This window comes from Hipposideros armiger, unplaced genomic scaffold (assembly GCF_001890085.2).
Source record: "Hipposideros armiger isolate ML-2016 unplaced genomic scaffold, ASM189008v1 scaffold_264, whole genome shotgun sequence".
In the NCBI taxonomy this organism is placed as follows: Eukaryota; Metazoa; Chordata; class Mammalia; order Chiroptera; family Hipposideridae; genus Hipposideros; species Hipposideros armiger.
The window spans coordinates 1,028,874-1,050,000 of NW_017731614.1; the positions used below are offsets into that span (position 1 = coordinate 1,028,874).

General features: G+C 48.2%; 1 protein-coding gene across 2 annotated transcripts in view; it reads left to right on the plus strand.

Moving 5' to 3' along the window:
• The window catches only part of NT5M (5',3'-nucleotidase, mitochondrial), a 79,490-nt gene extending 72,422 nt beyond the window's left edge, over nt 1-7,068 (plus strand). For both annotated transcript variants that reach the window (XM_019656757.1, XM_019656759.1), the window contains exon 5: nt 6,794-7,068. In XM_019656757.1, the coding sequence (XP_019512302.1) occupies nt 6,794-6,820 (27 nt within the window). In that variant the 3' untranslated portion in view covers nt 6,821-7,068. The remainder of the gene's footprint in view (nt 1-6,793) is intronic.
• The last annotated feature ends 14,059 nt before the right edge of the window (nt 7,069-21,127 follow it).

The window sequence follows — 21,127 nt, forward strand, 5'->3', positions numbered from 1 at the left end:
TGTTTAGCATCTTAGCTGTAGAGGGCAGTGTCACTGGCCCTCATATGTGGGATCCAAACCGGGGCCCTCTGGTGTCCCAAGCCAGTTCTTAACCATCGTGCCACTCGGCCGGCCCAAGAAACTAATATAATATTGAATGTCAACTGTAACTGAAAAATATTTTTTAAATGGTTAAGATGATAACATTTTAATGTATATTTTACCATAATAAAAATATTTACCATAATAGAAATATTATGGTAAAATATACATAAAAATGTATACATAAAATAAAAATAAAGAGGTGTGAAATATGAGCTCATGGTGTTGCAAAAATTTATGTCTGTGACAACTTTGTAATATAAGGCTTCAATGAATGAGACCTTAGGAATGGTTGAACAAAATGCCATGGAAAGCCAGAGAGGGGAGTAAATGCTTGCACACAAAGGGACTGGAAGCTTCATTGGAACTGAACCTCCCAGGAAAGCAGGGCGGAGAGGGTTTTACAGGCAGTGGCACTGGAAAGGCAAAGCCTGGAGGGAGGTAAGGGCTAACCTGGGCTGATCTGGTGGGACTGGTAGCACAGGAGACAATGCATAAGGAAAGTCAGGCCACCCCTGGACAGGGTACTAGTAGCTTAGGCATAGCAGCCTGGCTGCAGAAATGCCATTGGCACCAGGGAGCAGGGAAAACCCTCAGGAACAGGCGGGACACAGGAAGGGGCCAATCCCAGGGGAAGGCAGGATTCAGAGTTCTAATCCCCTTCCCCGACACACACCCCCAGGCCGCCCTACTCACTCTACTCCGTAGGGCTTGGGGCCCTGGTGAGCCTCCCTGAACTGCTTACTGGAGTGGAAGGGGCCAAACACCTTGATTCCTGGAGTGGAGTGTTGTTACTGGAACCAGCCTTTGGGGCTGGTAATCTAGCCCTCTCATTTCACATGGGAGGAAATGCGAGTCCAGAGTAGGGTGAGACATAGGACATAATTGGTAAGAACACATTACCGCTACAACTCTAATGTGGCTGGAGCTAGTTATTAGAGGTATTTTATCAATATCAGAGGTTGGTGGAGCTGCTGTGTCTGATATGTTCCTTGCAAGTAACAAGAAAGGGAATTTATTGGCTCAAGTAGCTGAAAAAGTTCCAGAGAATGTTGTCTCAGGCAGGGCCTGCTCCAGGTTCAGCGAAGTCCCTGAGGCCCTGCTCTGCCTCTCTGCTCTGCCTTCTGCACTGGAGACTTCACCTACTGCCCTGAGATGCGCCAGCAGCTCCCAGGGCTACGTGCCCCATACTCAGGCTCAGAAGGGGGAAGAGTTGACTTTCATCCAGTGTTCCCAGGAAAGAGTGACTTTAAGTGGACCCACTTGGCACTGTGACCAGGCATGAAATGTTCTAATTAGCATAGACTGAGTGAGCCCTGTAATTAGCTTTACCCAGGATCCAGGTGTGGAGTTGGATGCACCAAAACCATGTGAGTCCCAGACAGAATCAGGGGCTATTGAGAAGGAAGAGGAGGGAAATGGATGTCGAGATCAAGTGCTGAATTGACTTAGGAGAGATCACAGCAAATGAAAAAGAATGGTATCGATATTAAAAATGCTTTGGGCTGCAAGTAGCAGAAAACATAACCAACGGTGAATAAATCAATGGAAGTCTGGGGTTCCACAGTGGCTGGCCCTGACCGAACTGCCCTGTGCTCCCCAGGAGCCAGGCTCCTTCTGTGCTCTAGCGTCTTCACTCTTGCTGTGCTCACTTGTGTTCTTTTCATTACACAGTGAGACCTGTGGCCCCAGGAATAATATCCGTGTTCAAGGCAGGGAGAATGGGGGACAGAACCGAACCTGCAGTCTTCCTCCCTACATGATCCCTCTTATTGGAATTCAGGAGCTGTTCCAGAAGCTTCTGAAGAGACTTTCAGGTCTTGGCCCAGAACTGGGTCCTATGGCACCTTGTACTTGCAGGTTGGTTGACTAGCATTTCAGTTTGCCTGGGACTGTGGGAGATCCTGGGATGAAGGACTTTTGGTGCTAAGACCAGGAAAGTCCTTATTGTAGGATGTGTTACAAAGGGAGGAAGCTGGTGGTGGGTTCTGGGGTAGCCATCAACAGTGTCTACTACAACCAGTCAGGATGGTGAAGGGATTTGAAATCAGGACATATCAGAAATGGGAAAAAGGACTAAAAAACTTGCCTAAAAAATAGGAGACTTGTCATATATTCTGGATATGTGTTGCAAGCATCTTCTCCCACTCCATGGGTTACCATTTTACTCTGTTAATGGTGTCTTTGATGAACAAACATTCTCAATTTAACATAGCCCCATCTGTCATTTTTTTCTTTATGGTTAGCACTTCTAGGTTCCTAAGAAACCATTACCTTCTCCAAGGTCATGAAGATATTTTCCCTCTTTTTTAAAAGCAACTTTATTGAGAAATAATTCACATACTATCTAATCCTCCCATTTACAGTGTACAATTCAGTAGTTTGTAGAATACTCTGACTTGGGCAACCATCACCACAGTCAATTTGACAACATTTTTATCACCTCAAAGAGACAGCCCATATCCTTTAGCTATCACACCCCTACTCCTACCCCATAACCTCCCCACTCCCACACCTAAACAGCCACTAATCTACTTTCTGTCTCTGTAGATCTCCCCATTCTGCACATTTCATATAGATGGAATCATAGAAGATGTGGCCTTTTGTGTCTGGCTTCTTTCTTAGAATAATGCTTTCAAGGTTCATCCATGTTGTAACATTGAATCAGAGCTTCATTCCTTTTTATTGCCAAATAATATCCGATTGTTTGGATAGATCACATTTTATTTATCCATTCATCCTTGAATGGACATTTGGGTTGTTTCCATAGTGCTCTTATAAACATTCATGTACAAGTTTCTGTGTGGACATATGTTTCTCATGATTTCTTTTCTTTTTTTTTTTTTTAAAGAAATTTTATTGGGGAACAGTGTGTTTTTCCAGGACCCACCAGCTCCAAGTCAAATAGTTGTTTCAATCTAGTTGCAGAGGGCATTTTTCCAGTACTCATCAGCTCCAAGTCAAGTAGTTGTCTTCAATCTATTTGTGGAGGGCACAGCTCCTTGACCCATGTGGGAATCGAACTGGCATCCTTGTGTTATGAGCCTGGGCTCTAACCACCTGAGCTAATGGGTCGCCCTTCCCCCCCATGATTTCTTTTTAAAGCTTTGCTTTACCTTCCCTCATAATCTACAGTCCATTTGAAAATTGATTTTTGTGTATGGTGTGCGGTCAGGGTCAAGATGTTTATCTCTTCCATATGGATGTCAAACTGACTTAGCACCATTTATTTTTTAATTTTTTTATTAAAGGTTTTATTGGGGAATTGGGGAGGGGAACAGCATTGGGGAATCGGGGAGGGGTAACAGACAAGTTGTTGTCCTTTTGTTCTTCAGTTTAGTTGTGGAGGACGTCGCTTCACTGGCCCATGTTGGTATTATTATTGCGCTTTTCCTGGATGAGGCAGTCGCTTGCTCGCCATTGAACAGCCACTCACACTGGCTGCCAGCCACTCACGGTAGCTCACGGCAGCCCACTGCAGCAGGGGCTGCAGCCTATGCTGACGCTGGCAACTCAGGGCAGCCCAGCTCCAGGTCAAGCTGTTATTCACCATCTTAGCTATAGAGGGCACAGCATCACTGGCCTATGTGGGATCCGAACCAGGGCCCTGCTGCTCAGAGCTGGCGTCCCAAGCCAACTTCTAACCAACATGCTACTCGTCCGGCCCGACTTAGCACCATTTATTAAAAAGACCATTCTTTTGCCATTGCACTTTATCATAAATTAGGTAACCTGTATGTGTGCATGTTTCTGGATTCAGCTTCATTCTTCCAGTCTATTTGGTCATACAGTTACTCCACAACATCTCACTATGTAGAGCTTCAAAACCATCTTTGCTCTCAGGCTGGGTATGCCCTCTGGTTCTGTTCTTCTTTTGCAATATTGCATTGATTGTTCTTGGTCCTTTGTATTTTTATTTTAACTTAAAATCACCCTGACAATTTCTACAATAAACAACCAAACCAACTTGCTGAGATTTTGATTGGATTTGTGCTGAGTCTCCAGATCAGTTTGGGTAGGACTGACATCTTTACAACATTGAATCTTTCATTCTGCAGGGTACAATACATTTCTCTATTTATTTAGTATTTCAAATGTTTCTCTTAATAATGTTTCATTACAGCTGAAACTAATTCTAAAAAATTTGTATTTCATAATAAAAAATAAAAATAAAAAAATAGAAATTTTTCAGCTAGAAGAATGGAGTGAAAAATTATTGGGAAAAAATAAACACTTGGTTTTTTTTTAAAGATTTTATTGGGGAATTGGGGGGCAGGTAACAGCATTGGGGAATCGGGGAAGGGGAACAGACACGTAGACAAATTGCTGTTTTGTTTTGCTTTTGTTCTTCAGTCTAGTTGTGGAGGACGTCGCTTCACTTGCCCATGTTGGTATGATCATTGTGCTCTTCCGGATGAGGCAATCGGTCACTGGTTGTTGGTTGGCTGCTCATAGCGGCTCCCGGTAGCTCACACTGGCTACCAGCTGCTCACGCTGGCTGCCAGCCACTCACGTAGCTCATGACAGCCCACTGCAGCCCTGATGCAGCCCTGCTGCAGCCTACGCTGTCGCTGGCGACTCACAGCAGCCCAGCTCCACTCCAAGTCGAGCTGTTGTTCATCATCTTAGCTGTAGAGGGCCAGCGTCACTGGCCCTCAATGTGGGATCCGAACCGCAGCCCTGCTGCTCAGAACTGGTGCTCCCAAGCAACCTCTTAACCAGCTGAGCCACTCGGCCAGCCTAAACATAGTTTCATGGATTGATAATACAATATATAAAAAAAAGATAATGCTTCATGATTTTTAGTGTAGACATCTTACATATCTTTCATTAGACTTATTCATAAGGGGTTTTTGTTTTCGATGCTATTATAAATGACATAGATAAAACTTTTAAAAAAAAGATTTTATTGGGGAATTGGGGGAGGGGAACAGACAAGTCGCTGTCCTTTTGTTCGTCAGTCTAGTTGTGGAGGACATCGCTTCACTGGCCCATGTTGGTATTGTGATCATTGTGCTCTTTCCGGCTGAGGCAGATGGTTGCCAGCAACTGGACGGCCACTCATGTGGCTCACAGCAGCTCAGATCCAGGTCAAGCTGTTGTTCACCATCTTAGCTGTAGAGGGCGCAGCATTCGGATCCCATGTGGGATCCAAACCGGCTGCCCTGCTGCTCAGAGCTCGCACTCCCAAGCCAACTCTTAACCAATGAGCCACTCAGCCGGCCCTTCAAACTTTTTTATTTGGATACTTGTCTTCAAAAATCTGAAGGGCTTGTATGTGGAGTGGAGGGCTGTTCATGCAGGCAGGCCATATGCTAACTACTGTCCCTGTTTTCCCATTCACTCCTCACCAGCATGCAGAGAGGCGTCTGACCCCATTTTACACTGAAGTTTGGAGGTGGAGCCAGACTGAGGCTAGGCTCCCTGCGGGCCTGGTGTGGCCTCTTCCACATTCCCCAGAGCTTGCTGTGCTGGAACCTGTGCCTATGAATGGGGCTCCCTAAGATTCTTTGCAGATGAAGAATTTTATGACTCCCCAATTTGAGATTTGAATTTGTCTGGCTCAACCCAAACCCAAATATTAGCCAATCTTAACATTTTTTTAAGTAAATGGATCAATATACCAATCAGACACAACTGAACACATAATTCCTTAAATCCATGGAACCCGAACATCACAATACTTTTTAACCATGATCTGAGCGAGGAGGGTTAAAAGTCATCACATAATTCATAAATAAAACTTCAAGTTTTGCTTAAAATATCTCAGGAAAAATGATTTAAATGACATGGCCCCGACCTCCCCATGAGCTCCAGTCTGTATTTGTACCTAGGTCTCCTGGATATCTCCACTGAATGTCTCACAGGCCCCTCTGTCTCAACATGATCCAAACGGAACTCACATCTTCCCCTGCCTGGTCAACACCGGTCATGCTTTTTAGCTGACTAGCACTTTTGAACATCCTTCTTAAGTTTGGGGAATTTCCCATGTTGTAAGACAGACACGTGCTTCCCAGAGTCCCTTGCAACTAGGCATATGCAAAGTGACCTGGGCTCGGCCAGTTACACAACGCTGCATGAGATGCCACAGGAGCTGCAGGACCCTCTCTAGTGAGGGTGGCTGCCAGGATGTCCAGGGTCCAGTGGCACCAGCGGTAGCACACAGTGCAAGCTGCAGCATCTGGCCCCAGGGCACGGGTGTTATGTTCTCCTGAGCTGCGATTTGGAGAGAGCTTCAGGCCCTTTCCTGTGAGCTCGCTTTATCCTAGAGTAAATCTCTCCTGGGCTTAAACCACCTAGTGTGGGTTCTATTGACATAAGAAATGTCCAAACCTGTAGAGAATTTTTACTAGTTTATTTGAACCAAACTGACAAAATATGCCGGGAAGCAAGATCTCAAATGCTCTGGAGATTTGGGGGAAGTAAGGAAGGCTACAAGGGGGGGGGGAGCAAGAGGGGGACTGGATTGCACAGCAGCTCTAGTTAAGACGAAGTGCTCTCGTTGAGGCGGTTAGGTAGCCTAGGAAATTGACACCCCCTCCAGGCTACAACGTGAGGTGCCTCACTGGTTACACGAGTAACAAGTGACTATTTCCAGTACCTGCAGCCGGAGAAAAACCAGAACCATTTTCATCCAGCAAGTCTAATCCCTATGACCGGGGACTGAACTTTAGCTAATTATAATGTTGTTATAATGTCATTTACATTGCAGTTACTACGACTTCCATCATGCATATGATTTTATGACAGTTCTGAAGAAACCAAACAAAGAAAACAAAGTGGGAAATGGAGAATCCTTCCCAGGGAGAGGAGAAGAATGAACTACGGCAATGGAACGTCACCAATTGTCACCAATTCCTGCCCCCAGACAGAAAAATAAAACCACTGATCGTGATTTCCTTAGGACAGCTTGTTCTCTGAGTTCGCCTGCACTTTCCTCTCAAGCGTGTACTATCATTTGCTATAAATTACTTTCATTTTCCTGCATCTGTCTCATTCTTTCTAGCATGGAGACAAATGGTCCCATTTGCCTGTGCAATACTGTTGTGGTGCCAGGAGAACAGGCAGGAGTGTCCACCGGACCCCTTGTACAGTTGTTCAGATTGTGCACTGCAAAAGTTGAATGGCCCAGGGGACAAGGGAAGCCCAGATCAGCCTGTGCTCTTCCCACCAAACTGTTCCTGGAGGAAGAGGTGTCTTTCCTAATTAGCTCAGAGTGGTTCCTTGGGTCTGTACACCCAAACCTAGTTTTTATTCATTTACACAGGAGACTCCATCCTCCTGCCTGTGTTTTAACTCCCCAGCCCCCTGGGCACCTCCCTTTTCATTAGTTCCTCTCTGCCTTTCAGGAAGCCAGAAGGTCCTGAAGAAAGTGCTGTGACTTAGAGGACAGGATCTTCAAGGTCCCAGGCAACTGGACAGCTACAGAAATAATGACTCTGGCTGTAAAGTGGATAGTCAATTAGCACCAGTGCTCCCCACCCACTTCTAGCCCCAAGCCCATTAAACACAGGATGGCTTTAACCAAATCCTGTCTTAAAAAGCTCTATCTAGAGTTGGTATAATATCAATTGTTCAGTAAAGAGGAAAAAAGTCCCAACAATCCAGGCAAAAGAGTAATTGTTGGCAGGAGTTAGTTTCTAAGTGGGCTGCAGAGGCAGCTCAGCACTATTGAAATGCTCTGCAGGCAGAGAAGTGGAGGTGGTCATTTCAATTCCGTCTGTTCTGTTTCACTCTGTTCCAGGGCCTCCACCTGCACCCCACCCTCCAGGCTCTTTTATGTTTGGCACTGTTAAAAAGAAACAAGCCCCAAATGGAGTCACTCGGGCTAAGCCTCACCAAGACTTAACTCCTAGCCTGATTGTAGCTCCAGCCTCTCCCAGGAGTGGAATTTTAAACCAGTGGGTCTGGAATGTCCTGATCAGCACTAGTGAGGTCATCTGCCTGTTAAGACCCCCGACCCCCCCCCCTTCCTCAAAGGAAGGTAGCCTTGCCTGAAATAATCCACTTTTTTAACTTCCTTGTCCCACCCTTTTTCTGCCTATAAAAACCTTCCACTTTGTACAACTCCTCAGAGTACCTTTCTACTTGCTAAATTGGTGCTGTCCGATGCATGAATGATTCAATAAAGCCAATTAGCTCTTTAAATTTACTCAGTTGAATTTTTGTGTTTTGAACAGAATCCAGAAGGGGTCAAGTATGAGGTGGCCTTCCTCTTTTCTGTCCAGGACAGTCAGGTCTGGTAAGGGACTGAAAGTAGGCCCTTGGGACCAGGCCTGGATCCCGCATGAGTGAGGCCCTGGCCACACCCCTATGCCTTGGGTTCCTTTCACTCAACTCTCCCCCTCCCTGGTACTGCTAACAAGGCCTCTCCTCTCAGCAGCCCCTGAGTGCTCACCCCCGGCAACACTGGGGAACACCAGGCAAGCTTTCCAAAGGCTGACATCTCATCCCGATATTCTGGTCAGTGGGTCTGGAGCAGGGCCCAGTGAGCTGGGGACTAAAAGCTCTTGTGTCCATATGCAGCCAGGGCCGAGACCCACTGGTACCCGAGGCTGTCCTACCTCTGCTTTCTTGTGGTCAACCACCCCTGCAGTCCTGGGAGACAGGCAGGTGCACCTGATTAGACACTACAGCAGCGGTTTTCAGGGGGGAGGTCACCCACCTACAGGCTCAGCATCGCCTGGGACTGCATTAGAAACGTGGATTCTTAGGAAACTGGGCAGGACCCAGTGATCTGCTTAACAAGCCCTCCAGAAGATCCTGATGAGTTCTCAAGTGTGAGAATCCCTGTCCTAAAAGAATGATAGAATTATCATTGCAGTTTAGTGCTTTTCAAACTCCAATGTGCACAGGACTCACCCTGGAGTCGGAGTCTGACCCAGCCCTGGGAGGGGCCAGACTGCATTTCTAACCAGGGCTGAGAGCAGCTGCTGTTGGGTGGACCACGCTGAGCAGTGAGGCAGGAGGCACCTTTATTGAGTGCTTACTGTGTGCTAAGACCTTACTTGTATCATTTCATCTTCCCGGAAACACTAAGAGGTAGGTATTCTTATCAGCATTTGTTGAGAATTCCCATGCCATATAATTCACCCATTTGAAGTATACAATTCAATGGCTTTTTGTATATTTACCAAGCTGAGCAGCCATCACTACAATCAATTTTAGAACATTTTCATCATCCTCAAAGGAAACCCAGTTCCTTGGAGCCATCACTCTCCCTGCCCCTTCCCCACAGCCCTAGATAACCTACTTTCTCTATAAATAGATTTGCCTATTATGGACATGTCATATAAAAGGAATCATACAATATGTGGCCTCGGTGACTGGCTTCTTTCACTCAGCATTGTCAACGAAAGAAATGTCCAAACCTGTAGAGAATTTTTATAAGTTTATATGAGCCAAGCTGATGACATATTCCGCGGAGCAAGATCTCAAATGCTGCCAAAAATAACAGTTTTGCAGCTTCTTCTATGCATTTGAAATTAAGGAAGGGACTGGAAAAATAGGGCAGAGATTGGATTACAGGGTAGTTAACAAGATTACTACTCTCTTGAAGGTAAATGCCCCCTTCAGGGGGATTACTTCTGGCATTTCCAAGATGTGCTAACCTAGAAGCACAAGAACAGTGGGCAGGGCTGGCTTCAGAGCTCTCACTGAAGAAGTGATAGGCCTGGGGCAGGACTACTCACCACTACGTGCCCAGGTAGGAATTTATGACCAGATCACTGTAGAACCCCTTTTTCTCATCCACAGCATAATGTTGCCGAGGTTCACCCACGTGGCAGTGTGTGTCAGTACTTCACTTCTTTCTGTGGCTGGATAATATTCCATTGTTGGCTAAATCATTTTCTTTACCCATTCATCTGTTGGTGGACACTTGGGTTGTTTCCATTTTTTGGATATTAATATTAGTGCTGCTGTGAACATTCATGTACAAGTATTTCCATTTTACAGATGAGGACACTGAGACTGAGAGACCAAGCAACTTGGGCAAGGTCACCAACCCTGCCTCCTTGCCACCCGTCTCAGTCGCCCAGGTAGCAGCAACATAGGAGGTAAAAGGGGGCATGCTTCTTTCTGGAGAAGGAGCAGGGGCCTTGGAGTCAGGGATCCTGGATCTGAGTCTTGGGAATCTTGGGCAGCACCCTTCAGGCTGAGCCTCAGTTTCCCCAGGAGACAGATGATGAGTCTATTAAAAGCTGTGTACCGAGGAGGGGATGAAGATGGGAAAAACATTTTCTGTGTGTATGAGTCACTCAGCATGTTGCCCGAGATGGAGTTTCTGGATCAGGGGCCAGAGAGGCTGAGAACACGAGTGGGGGCTCTCGCTGTGGAGCTAGCCGGCAGAGAGACAGAAAGAAGAGAGGCCAGGAGGGGCCAGCTGCCTCTGAATCAAGGCCTTCATTTTCTCACCTCCTCCTGCAGACATTACCCAGCCCCAGGGGTAACTGCCATCATTTCAAGGCTGGGTAACGCCAGGCAGATTAGGGAGGAAAAGTTTCCCTCAGGTTCAGGGGGAGCATTAAGTGCAGTTATAAATGTCAGAGGCTAATGGCTTGTCAAGAGACCAATCAGGCAGGCACAGGCTCCCCAATGCCTGTGAGCACTTGCCCCTCTCCTAGTCACTCTCCCTGCCCTGGGCTGCTGGGCCAGGCTTCACAGCTGCCTGGGCACTGCACACCCCATGGGTTTCCACTGTGCCTCAACCCCCTCAGGTCACCTCAGCTTGAAGTCTAGTCAGGATCCTGCTCAGACCCTGCTTCTGCTGCTTAATAAATGGCTTCAGGCAAGGAAATTCCTTACCCTTCCTGAGCCTCATCTATAACTGGGCAACACACACTTCTGGTCTCTGTGAGCTTCTGCCATGGTCAGGCCTATTTTACTTTCCCAGTGACACTATGAGGGACACGGGGGTGGGGGTGGGGGTTCAGAAGGAGCCACCCCAAGGCGTGCCTCAAGTGGTATACAAATTATTTTGAGCTAAAAGCAACTTTAGCTTCATGCTCAAGAGAAACTCCTGCCCTCCCTTTACTACCTGGAAGAACTTGAATTAGGGGCCTTGCTCCATAATGGGAGATAATCAGAGAGCGTCTTTTTACCCACCTATATGGCAGGGCAACATCTTATTATCATCCTGCAATGACCCTTTGAAGCCCCCAAGGTGCACTGCCTCATCCCTGGCTCAGAAGGTTATAAACCTAGATCTCCCTCCCTGTCTCTGAACCTCTCCTTTCTCTGAGTCTCTCATGTATGCAGGGTTCCCATGCATATGTATCTATTAAATTTGGTTATATTCTCCTGCTAATCTGTCTCATGCCTATTTGAATATTATTCCAGCCAGAAGAACCTTGAGGGTAGAGGAAAGTTTGTTCTTCCTCCTCAGATACTTCTGTTATCTCCATTTATCAGAAGAGGAGGCTGAGGTTCAGGGAGGTGAGGCCCCATTCTGGGCCTCAGTTTCCCCATCTGCAGAATAAGGAGGTTGGGTAAGAAAAGGAGACCTCGAAGAGTGATTCCAGCCCTCACAGTCTCTGACTCTGTCCTAAGGATGGGGGGCAGGGGAGACATAGGGAGTAGGATAAAGGGAAGGCTTTTCAGCAGTCAGCTGTTCTGCTTCCAGGTTTAAGCTAATGCTACTTGAAGACCAGAGATGGAGGGAGCCAGATGTGTGGGCTCCCAGCTGTGTACCACCCTAGGTGATGGGGAGAGAAGGTGCATAGCAACCAGTTCTGCCCCACGCTGGAAAACCGTGGGTGGAGACTTGGCCTCCTTAAGTGGGGAGACTATTCTAGGAGCTGCGGCCACTGTTGCCGGTGAGACCAGCTGCACTCTACCCAGGCGCGCTTGCAGCGCTCCAAGCCTCCGTCTGCCCATCTTATTTTTTTATGTATTTCAAAGGAAGTTGCAGACATCAGGACACTTCAGCCCTGGACACGCAGCGTGCCCATCATTAACTGGAGGTCAATATTTGTTAACAGTTGTTTTAGTTTTTAAATTTATATACAGTGAAATGGATAGATTTTAAGTGTAGCATTCAGTGAGTTTTGACAAAGGCACACACTTGGGGAGCTGAAATCCCTACAATACACACAGCATTACCCTTGTTTCTTCCAGGTTCCCTCTCCATCCCCAACTTAGAAAACAACTACTGTTCTGAGCTTTTCCACCATCGCTTAGCTTTGCCTGTTTAGACATTCATGTAAATGGGGTCATACAGTATGTGGGGCTTTGGAGGTGGGCTCGCCCTCTTTTTCTGACCATATTTATTTTGAGATCTATTTGTGTTGTTGTGTGTATTTGTAGGTCCTGCCTTTTTATTGCTGAGTAGCATTCCACTGTAGGGCATATCCTGCTATTTCACCCACGCATCTGTTTATCCTTTGAATTGTTCCTAGTTTGGGGCAATTATGAATAAAACTATTGTGAACATCTGTGTAGGAGTCTTTGTGTGGACCTATATGTGCATTTATCTTGTATACCCAAGAGTAGACTTACTGGTACTTACTGGTCTTTCTTTTATATGATCAATTAAAAAAAAAGAAATAAAAATAAGTGTAACAGGTTGCCAGCTTGCAGAAATCTGTACAATCACCATCCCTTTGTCAAAGAAGCTGCTCCCAGGACGGTCCTCTGCAGGCTGTGGAGAAAGGCTTGGCCATCAGACAGACCTGGTTCAAATCCTGGCTCTGCCACCTGTACACTGCGTGATTTCAGGCAAGTTTTTAACCTCTCTGAGTCTTATTTCCTCCTCTGTAACCTGGGGACAATGATAGCAGTCACTGTAGGCTTGTTGGGGAACCTATATTCCCCAGGCATAGGGCTGTGAAATGCCCAGCCCAGGACTTGGTCCTGGGGTGATGGCTAACATGAGCCCCTCTTCTCCCCATCTAGTGAATCTTATTTGTCTCTCAAGGTTCAGTGTCTTCTCGGTGAAGACTTTCTGAATAATCTAGATAAAAGTAAAAAATGCGAACATTCCTAGAATACCAGGAACCACGTGATTCTAAGTGCTTTGCAATATTAGCTCATTTAGTTCTATTAACACCATAAAGCTGCTCATTTATAATCATGACTATTTTATATACACAGAGAGATTCAGTGATTTGCCCAAAGTCACACAGCAAGTAAACGGTGAAGCCATGATTTGAAAGCACTCAGTGTGGCAGATCTCAATGGATTTGCTTATTCTGGATATTTCTATATGAATGAAAGCACACAACAGGGGACCTTTTGTACCTGGCTTCTTTCACTCAGCATTATGTCTTCAAGCTTCATCCACGTTGCCACTGCATGTGTATGTACTTGTGGTTGGATAATATTCTGTTGTGTGGATGGACCACATTTTGTTTATCCATTCACCTGTTGATGGACATTTGGGTTGTTTCCACCTTTCAGCCGTGGTGATTAGTGCTGCGGTACAAGGTTTTGTTTGAACAGCTGTTTTGAGTTCTTTGGAGTGTACACCTACAAGTGGAATTTCTGGGTCACGTGGTAATTCTGTTTAACTTCTTGAGGAACAGCCAAACTGTGAGCTGTTTCTGAACACTCTTGGGGCTGTAGCTGAAGATGTGGATGATGAAGTGAGCTGTTTCTGAACACTCCTGGGGCTGTAGCTGAAGATGTGGATGATGAAGTGAGCTGTTTCTGAACACTCCTGGGGCTGTAGCTGAAGATGTGGATGATGAAGTGATGGTTTTGCAATGCTGAGGGCATTGTGCCGAATGGGAACACAGTAAAGCAACGTCACTAAACTTTCACGATCATCTCCCTGCCAGGTCCCTTCCCACACGATCATCTTGTTGGAGCCAGCTAAGCCCTTTCCCAAGCCTCCCTCCTCTTTCACCCATGACCTCCAGGGGACATCTTCCTCCTGGCAGAGCAGGCCTCTGGGGCCTGACCCTGTAGGGGTCCCCCTCCAGGGATGGGGTGAGGGTGTCAACACCCCTTCTGGTCAAGTCCCACACAGCAAGGTCAGGGTATTTGGAAGTGGGCAAGGGAACTCCTGGTTCCCCAGACCCCTACCTTCTCTCCCACACCAAGGGCATCAGAGGTACCCTGACAGTTCCACATCCCACCCCACCTCACTTCCACTGTCAGGCCTGGGAATGCAGCTGAACCAGTGGATTTCACGAGGCACAGCTGGAGGAAAGATGGCCAGGGAGGTGCCGCAGACAGAAAGCCTGAAGTTCACTCAACAATCACAGAACACTTACTGTGTTTGAGGGATCGCCCCACATATTGGGGATACAATGCTGAGCAAAACAGGTTGGCTCCTGCATCATTTGTGGGGCCCCTTGCTCAAAAATTATGAAGAATTTCAAGACAGGGGCAGCAGAGGCCTTTCTAACTGCATTGGTCCCAGGCCCATGCCTGGTCCTGGTCCCCGACGCAGGCAGCATGTGCCCTACAGCACCATAGCTACCCACTGCCTGGACAGCAGGGGCATGAGGCCTGAGCCAGGGCAACCATGGGCTCAGGGGCTCTAGTCTGGAGGTGACAATGAGAGCATGGGGTGAGAAGACACTTAGAAGACACAGGTCATTTCCTACTTTATAGCCAGAGAGACAGGGGCTGAGAGAGGGGCTGATGACCTGCCTGGGGTCACGCAGGGTGGTGAATTCATGCAGGAGCACTGCCTGGAGCCCTCGCCCAACTCGGCTCCCTTCGGAGAGGGTGTGAGCTGTGTAAAGTGGGGTTCTGCAGTGAACCAGGCTGCTTCTTCCTGCAGAGCCTGGGTTTGCAGGGCCCCGCCCCTGACTGGACATTTACTGGAAAGAAACCACATGCCGGGCACTGCCAGCAAAAGGAGCAGACAATGATGCTAATTCTCCCCCACCCCCACCCCAGCTCCGACAGCAGCCCAACAACTTGTTCCACAGGCGCTTAAAAATGGCCGTAAGAACTAACACCGACCAGTGAGCATCTTCTAAGCCCACAAAGACGGGCTCCTCAGGGCCAGGCAGTTCTGTTTCTGGCTGAATATTTCTTTTAATTGAGGTAAAATGCACACATGAGATGTATCATTGTAAACATTTTAAAGTGAACCTTTCGGTGACATTTAGTATTTTCACAGTAGTGTGCAACCAGCATCTCTATTTAGTTCCAAAACGTTTTTGCAACCCCAAAAGGAAACCCCATACCCGTCAGCAGCTTCCCCACCCCCTTCCTCTGGTCCCTGGAAACCACCCATCTGCTTTCTGTGCCCATGGATTTGCCTCTTTTTGACATCTCATACTAATGGAGCCCCCAGTATCAGTTTGGTTTCCAATGATCTGGCTCTCATCTGTCAGCACCGATAATCCCCATCTCAGTGGTACACTGGCCACCCTTACCTGCATTGTCTCATTTCATCCTCTGACAACCCTGATGGCAGACACATCTTACAGGGGAGAGAGCTGGGCATGGGAGGAGCTGCTTGGATAGCCAGAGGTAGGGCTGGCACTCAAGGCCAGGTCTGCCCACTCTGAAGCCCACTCTCTAGGATGCCACCTCCCAACTTTCAGAGATAAAGTGTTAGCTCCTTTGTCTAAAATGGGGCCAAGAACCATCCTTCCATGCTCCTCAGGGTCCCCGAGGAGCCCAGGGATCTGCTGTACCTACAGATATTTGTGAGCAAAGGGGCACCATGGCCCAATGGGCATCCTCACTGCAGAATCCAAAGGCCTCTCTGTCCCTGCCCCAGCTGTGTGGACAGACAAAGCCATGAATCCCTCAGGGAGGAGAAGCCCATGTAGGACCATCTAGCAGAGGGAGAGTCAGGGACTGGCTTCTGCTGTGATGTGAAGGACTGTATGAGGGGACAAGCCTGAGAAGGACTCAAGACATGGCTCCTGGAAAGGAGGGAGGAAACGAGGCAGGAGGACAGGGCTCCCTCACCCTGAGCTAGGACCTTCCATGGGAGGACACCTTGGATTTGGTACATACTGCAGTATCTATTCAACAATTAACTATTTTAAAAATCAACCAAAGACCACATAGAAACTTGTACACAAATGTTTATAGCAGCTTTATTCATAATAAAACAGTCAAGAAGTGGAAACAACCCAACCCAAATGTCCATCAGCGTATAAATGGATAAACAAAATGTGGTAAATACACACAATGGAATATTTTTAAATATCCTCAAAAAGGAAGGGAAATAAGACACATGCAACAAGATGGATGAAACTTGACATTATGCGAAATGAAATAGGTCAGTCACAAAAACCACATATTGTGGGATACCATTCCTATGACATGTGTAGATTAGGTAAATCCATAGAGGCAGAAAGTAGATTAATGGTTGCTGGGACCTGGGGAAATGGGGTTTGGGGGTGATAGGTAAAAGGGCAGGGTTTCTTCTGAGGTAACAAAAATGCTCTAAGACCGACTGGTGATGATTGCACAATTCTGTGAATAGCACACTGAAAGTTATTGAATTGTACACTTTAAGTGGGTGAATTGTATGGTGTGTGAATTATAACTTCATATTGCGATGTGGCAATGGGCTCTAGACAAAGACCTTCCCAGACCATGTGGTCACCAAGGATTTTGCGCGGGCTTCAGACAAAGACATTCCTGAACTGTATGGTCAGCAAGACTTCTGCGTTTAACCTTTTCAAATTCCTACCTCACCTGAGAGCCAGTCAGGAACTGGCACAAAGCTGCATGTCCTAATAAGGAACCCGGAAACCTCAGGGTATATAACCCCAAGTCCCACCTGAGTGGGGGCTCAGCCTCTGGATGTGAATCCGCTGAGCCAGTGCCGGCATTAGTAAAAGTTGCTTCCCATGCCTTGGTGTCCTGTCTCTTTGTCTGGGTTCCCGCAACATAATTGGGGGCTCGCCCGGGAGATGGAGACGGTGATATTTTCACCTCCCTTGTCCCTGGAGCCCGGCTCCCCCGGACGAGAGGGGAAAAGCACTCTACTTGGCGCCAGCGGACTTTTGTCCGTCAGTGAGGACGTCTCCCGTGCCGGCCACGGGGGACCGACCCAGGAGCACAAAGGAACCCTGAGGGCTACGGGAACCAACTTCGGAGCGCCGCCCGACTAGGCAGGTAAGGACCCGGGTCACTTGGTAGCCTGTCCCAATGGACAGAAGGGGAGACTGATCACCTCCCGGAGTCACCCGAGTATCTCAGTTTCTGAGAGAAACCATGACTCCTAGGAACAGGGCAGCGGGCAGAGAATGAATGTGTTTGAGTCTGTGTGAATGAGACGCAGCCTGTCTGTGAAGCGAGTGTGGAGTCCCGATCCGCGGGTCCGTGGTGCACCTCATATGGCTTACGGTGGTATTGCTGAATTGTCTCGTACAGTTTAGGGATCCATGTCGAGGATTTAAATCGACCCACCAATGCTAAGAGGCACCTGAGAATTCTCGCAAGAGAAGCAGCCGGAGATGGACCAAGCGAATCTCTGAGTGTGTGTTGCGCCGATTTTGGGTGGTTGCCATGGGTGGGCGACAGAGTACTCAGACTCCGTTAGAATGTATGTTAAAAAATTTTAAGAAGGGATTTTTGAGGAATTATGGCATTGAGATGACCCCCCAAAAGCTCCGTACCTTCTGTGAGATTGATTGACCATCATTCAGTGTCGAATGGCCAGCAGAGGGAAGCTTAGACAGAGACCTCATTATGAAAGTCCACCTGGTTATTACCGGCAGCCCCGGTCATCCTGATCAGTTCCCTTACATCGACTCATAGGAGGCTATTGCACGTACCCGACCCCCTTGGTTGAGGTCCTGTTTGGAAAACCAGAGCAGAATTCTTTTAGCACAAGCTATAAACCCCTCAAGGAAGCAGATTAGGAAAAATAACAGGACAAAAGCCCGTCCTGTCTTTGGACCGGAGGAAGTCCCGCCTCCTTATTCACCGATTTATCCATGCCTGGGGTGGGGGGGGGAGACACCAGCCCAGCCCCCGGCGCCACCTTCGCCGGCTCGGCTTCCTCCACCCACCATTTCAGCATTGACTCCAATACCGCCCTTGCTGTCTCCGCTTCCTCCGCCCACCACGCCCAACCCGGAGTTTTTTGCCACGCCTCCACCGCTGGTCCTGACCCCCTACGGGTTCACAGATAAGCGGCTGCAGACCAAGGGCCCTAAGACTGGCGCTCTCCAGCTCCCCTTACGGGAAACCAGAGGCCCCATCTACTATGATCAGGAAGGCCAGATATAGGGAGGCCACCGCATTTTTGTATACCAGCCCTTCTCAACCACCGATCTCTTAAATTGGAAAAATCATACCCCATCATTTACAGAGAAATCACAGGCTTTGACTGACCTCCTTCAGTCCATCATTGAAACGCATCGGCCCACCTGGGCTGATTGTTGCCAGCTCCTCCTAACTCTCTTCAACACTGAGGAACGCCGGAGAGTCACCCAGGAAGCTATAAAATGGCTAGAGGAACATGCCCCACCCGGGACCTTAAACATTCAAGTGTATGCCCAAAATCATTTTCCTGAGGAGGATCCACAGTGGGACCCCAATAATGACCGGGACTTCCAGATGCTGGAACGGTATCAAAAAGCCCTTATAGGAGGCTTCAAGGATGGTAGCAAAAAAAGCATCAATATGAATAAAATCTCTGAAGTCCTCCAGGGGCCAGAGGAGAGCCCAAGCCAATTTTATGAAAGACTCTGTGAGACATTTCGTCTGTACACTCCCTTTGACCCTGAGACTGTCGAGAAGCAGCGGATGGTCAATGCTGCTTTCATCGGGCAGTCCCAGAGTGACATCCGGCGGAAACTTCAGAAACTGGATGGATTTACTGACATGAATATCAGCCAGCTCCTCGAAGTGGCGACAAAAGTCTATGTCATTCGTGACCAGGAGGCTCGTTGGGAGGCAGATCAGAAGATGAAGAAAAAGGTGGACTTACTGGCTGCTGCGCTTGTTGAAAGGGCTGTGACCCCAGGACAAAACACCATCCCAAACCTGGGACTACCCCAGTGAGGATGACGGCAAGGGGTGCCACATTCTGGGAGGCCAAGGCTGGGACATGACCAATGTGCTTACTGCCACCAATGTGGCCACTGGAAAAATGAATGTCCTCAGCTGTTGGGGAGGATGCCAACAGGTCTGAGTCCCCAAAGGCGGGGTCAAGCTACTCACAGCCGTTACCAGCCACTCCAACAGATGCCAGGCCCTTCTGGAGATGACTTCATCGGACTTGCTGGCATGGAAGAATATGGGGAAGAGTAGGCCAGACCAGGCTCCATCCAGCTAGGCCCCCAGGAGCCTATGGTCCGAATGTTAATTGGGGGCCAACCCGTTGACTTTATGGTTGACACAGGTGCTGAACATTCTGTTGTAGCACAGCCTATAGGCCCTTTCTCCCAAAAGCAGGTCACCATCACGGGTGCCATGGGAGGACGAGTCTGTCGGCCCTTTTTACAGCCTCGACAATGCACCCTGGGAGGCCGAGAAATTACTCATCAGTTCCTCTACTTGCCAGACTGCCCTGTACCCTTATTGGGGAGATATCTACTGGGAAAGCTCCAGGCTCAAATCACCTTTAACCACAGTGGCAATGCTGAGCTAACATTGGGCAAATCAGGAGCTAAGATTATGTCCCTCACTGTACCTCGGGAGGAAGAATGGCGACTCTTTGGTCTTGTAGAAGAGGTCCAAGAGGGACCCAAACTCCCCTTCTCAATACCGGGAGTTTGGGCAGAAGACAACCCACCGGGCCTGGCACGACATGCAGCCCCAGTAGTTGTGGAGCTTAAACCTGGGGCAGAACCAGTGCACCACAAGCAGTATTGCATTCCCCACAACGCACCAGTTGGCATCCAAAAACACTTAGACAGACTCCTAAAATATGGGATTCTTCGTCCCTGTCAGTCGCCTTGGAACACACCTCTGCTTCCAGTCCAAAAGCCGGGAACTGAGGACTACCGTCCAGTACAGGACCTAAGAGCAGCAAACCAAGCAACGGTTACTTTACACCCAGTTGTCCCCAATCCATATACTCTTCTGGGCCTCATCCCAGCTGAAGCAACCCACTTCACCTGCCTGGACCTCAAGGACGCCTTCTTCTGTATTTGTCTGGCTCCACAGAGCCAGCCACTCTTTGCCTTCCAATGGGAAAACCCTGAAAATGGGGACAAAGGACAGCTAACATGGACAAGGCTACCACAGGGCTTCAAGAATTCCCCAACCATTTTTGGGCTGCCTTGGCTTCGGACCTAAAGTCCTTCCCAGCCAGCCAAACCAGTTGTGTACTGCTCCAATATGTGGACGATCTCTTAGTAGCTGGGAAGAGCTACGATGACTGCATGCAGGGTACATATCACATCCTTAAACTTTTGTGGGAAGCAGGCTACAAGGTCTCCAAGAAAAAGGCTCAGATATGCCAAGACAGGGTAAAATACCTTGGTTTCCACCTGTCACAAGGACAGCGCCAGCTTGGCCCAGAAAGGAAGCAGGCGGTATGTACCATCCCTGTCCCCACTACTCGGAAACAGGTTTGCGAATTCTTAGGGGCGGCAGGCTTCTGTAGGGTCTGGATCCCCAACTTCTCTACTATAGCCAAACCCCCTTATGAAGCCACAAAGGGGGGTGAAGGTAAACCTTTTCTATGGAAGTCTCCACAACAGAAAGCTTATAATGAGCTTAAGCAGGCTCTCATTCGTGCCCCTGGCCTAGGACTCCCGGACATCACCAAGCCTTTCTTCCTCTACGTACATGAATGCATGGGAACGGCAGTAGGGGTCCTTACCCAACTGCTAGGGGATTGGCACCGGCCTGTAGCCTACCTCTCAAAACAACTTGACTCAGTGGCATTAGGATGGCCGCCTTGCCTGAGGGCACTTGCAGCAACGGTTCTGCTCGTGTCTGAAGCCGACAAGCTGACCCTGGGTCAGGAATTAACTGTCCGGGCTCCACACTCAGTTCGAACCCTGTTGGATCATAAGGGACATTATTGGCTTACCAACTCCAGCATTGTCAAGTACCAAGGACTATTATGTGAAAACCCACGAGTCCACCTTGAGGTGGTACGGACCTTGAACCCAGCCACTTTACTGCCTGTAGGGCCTGGGCCCCCAGACCATGACTGCAT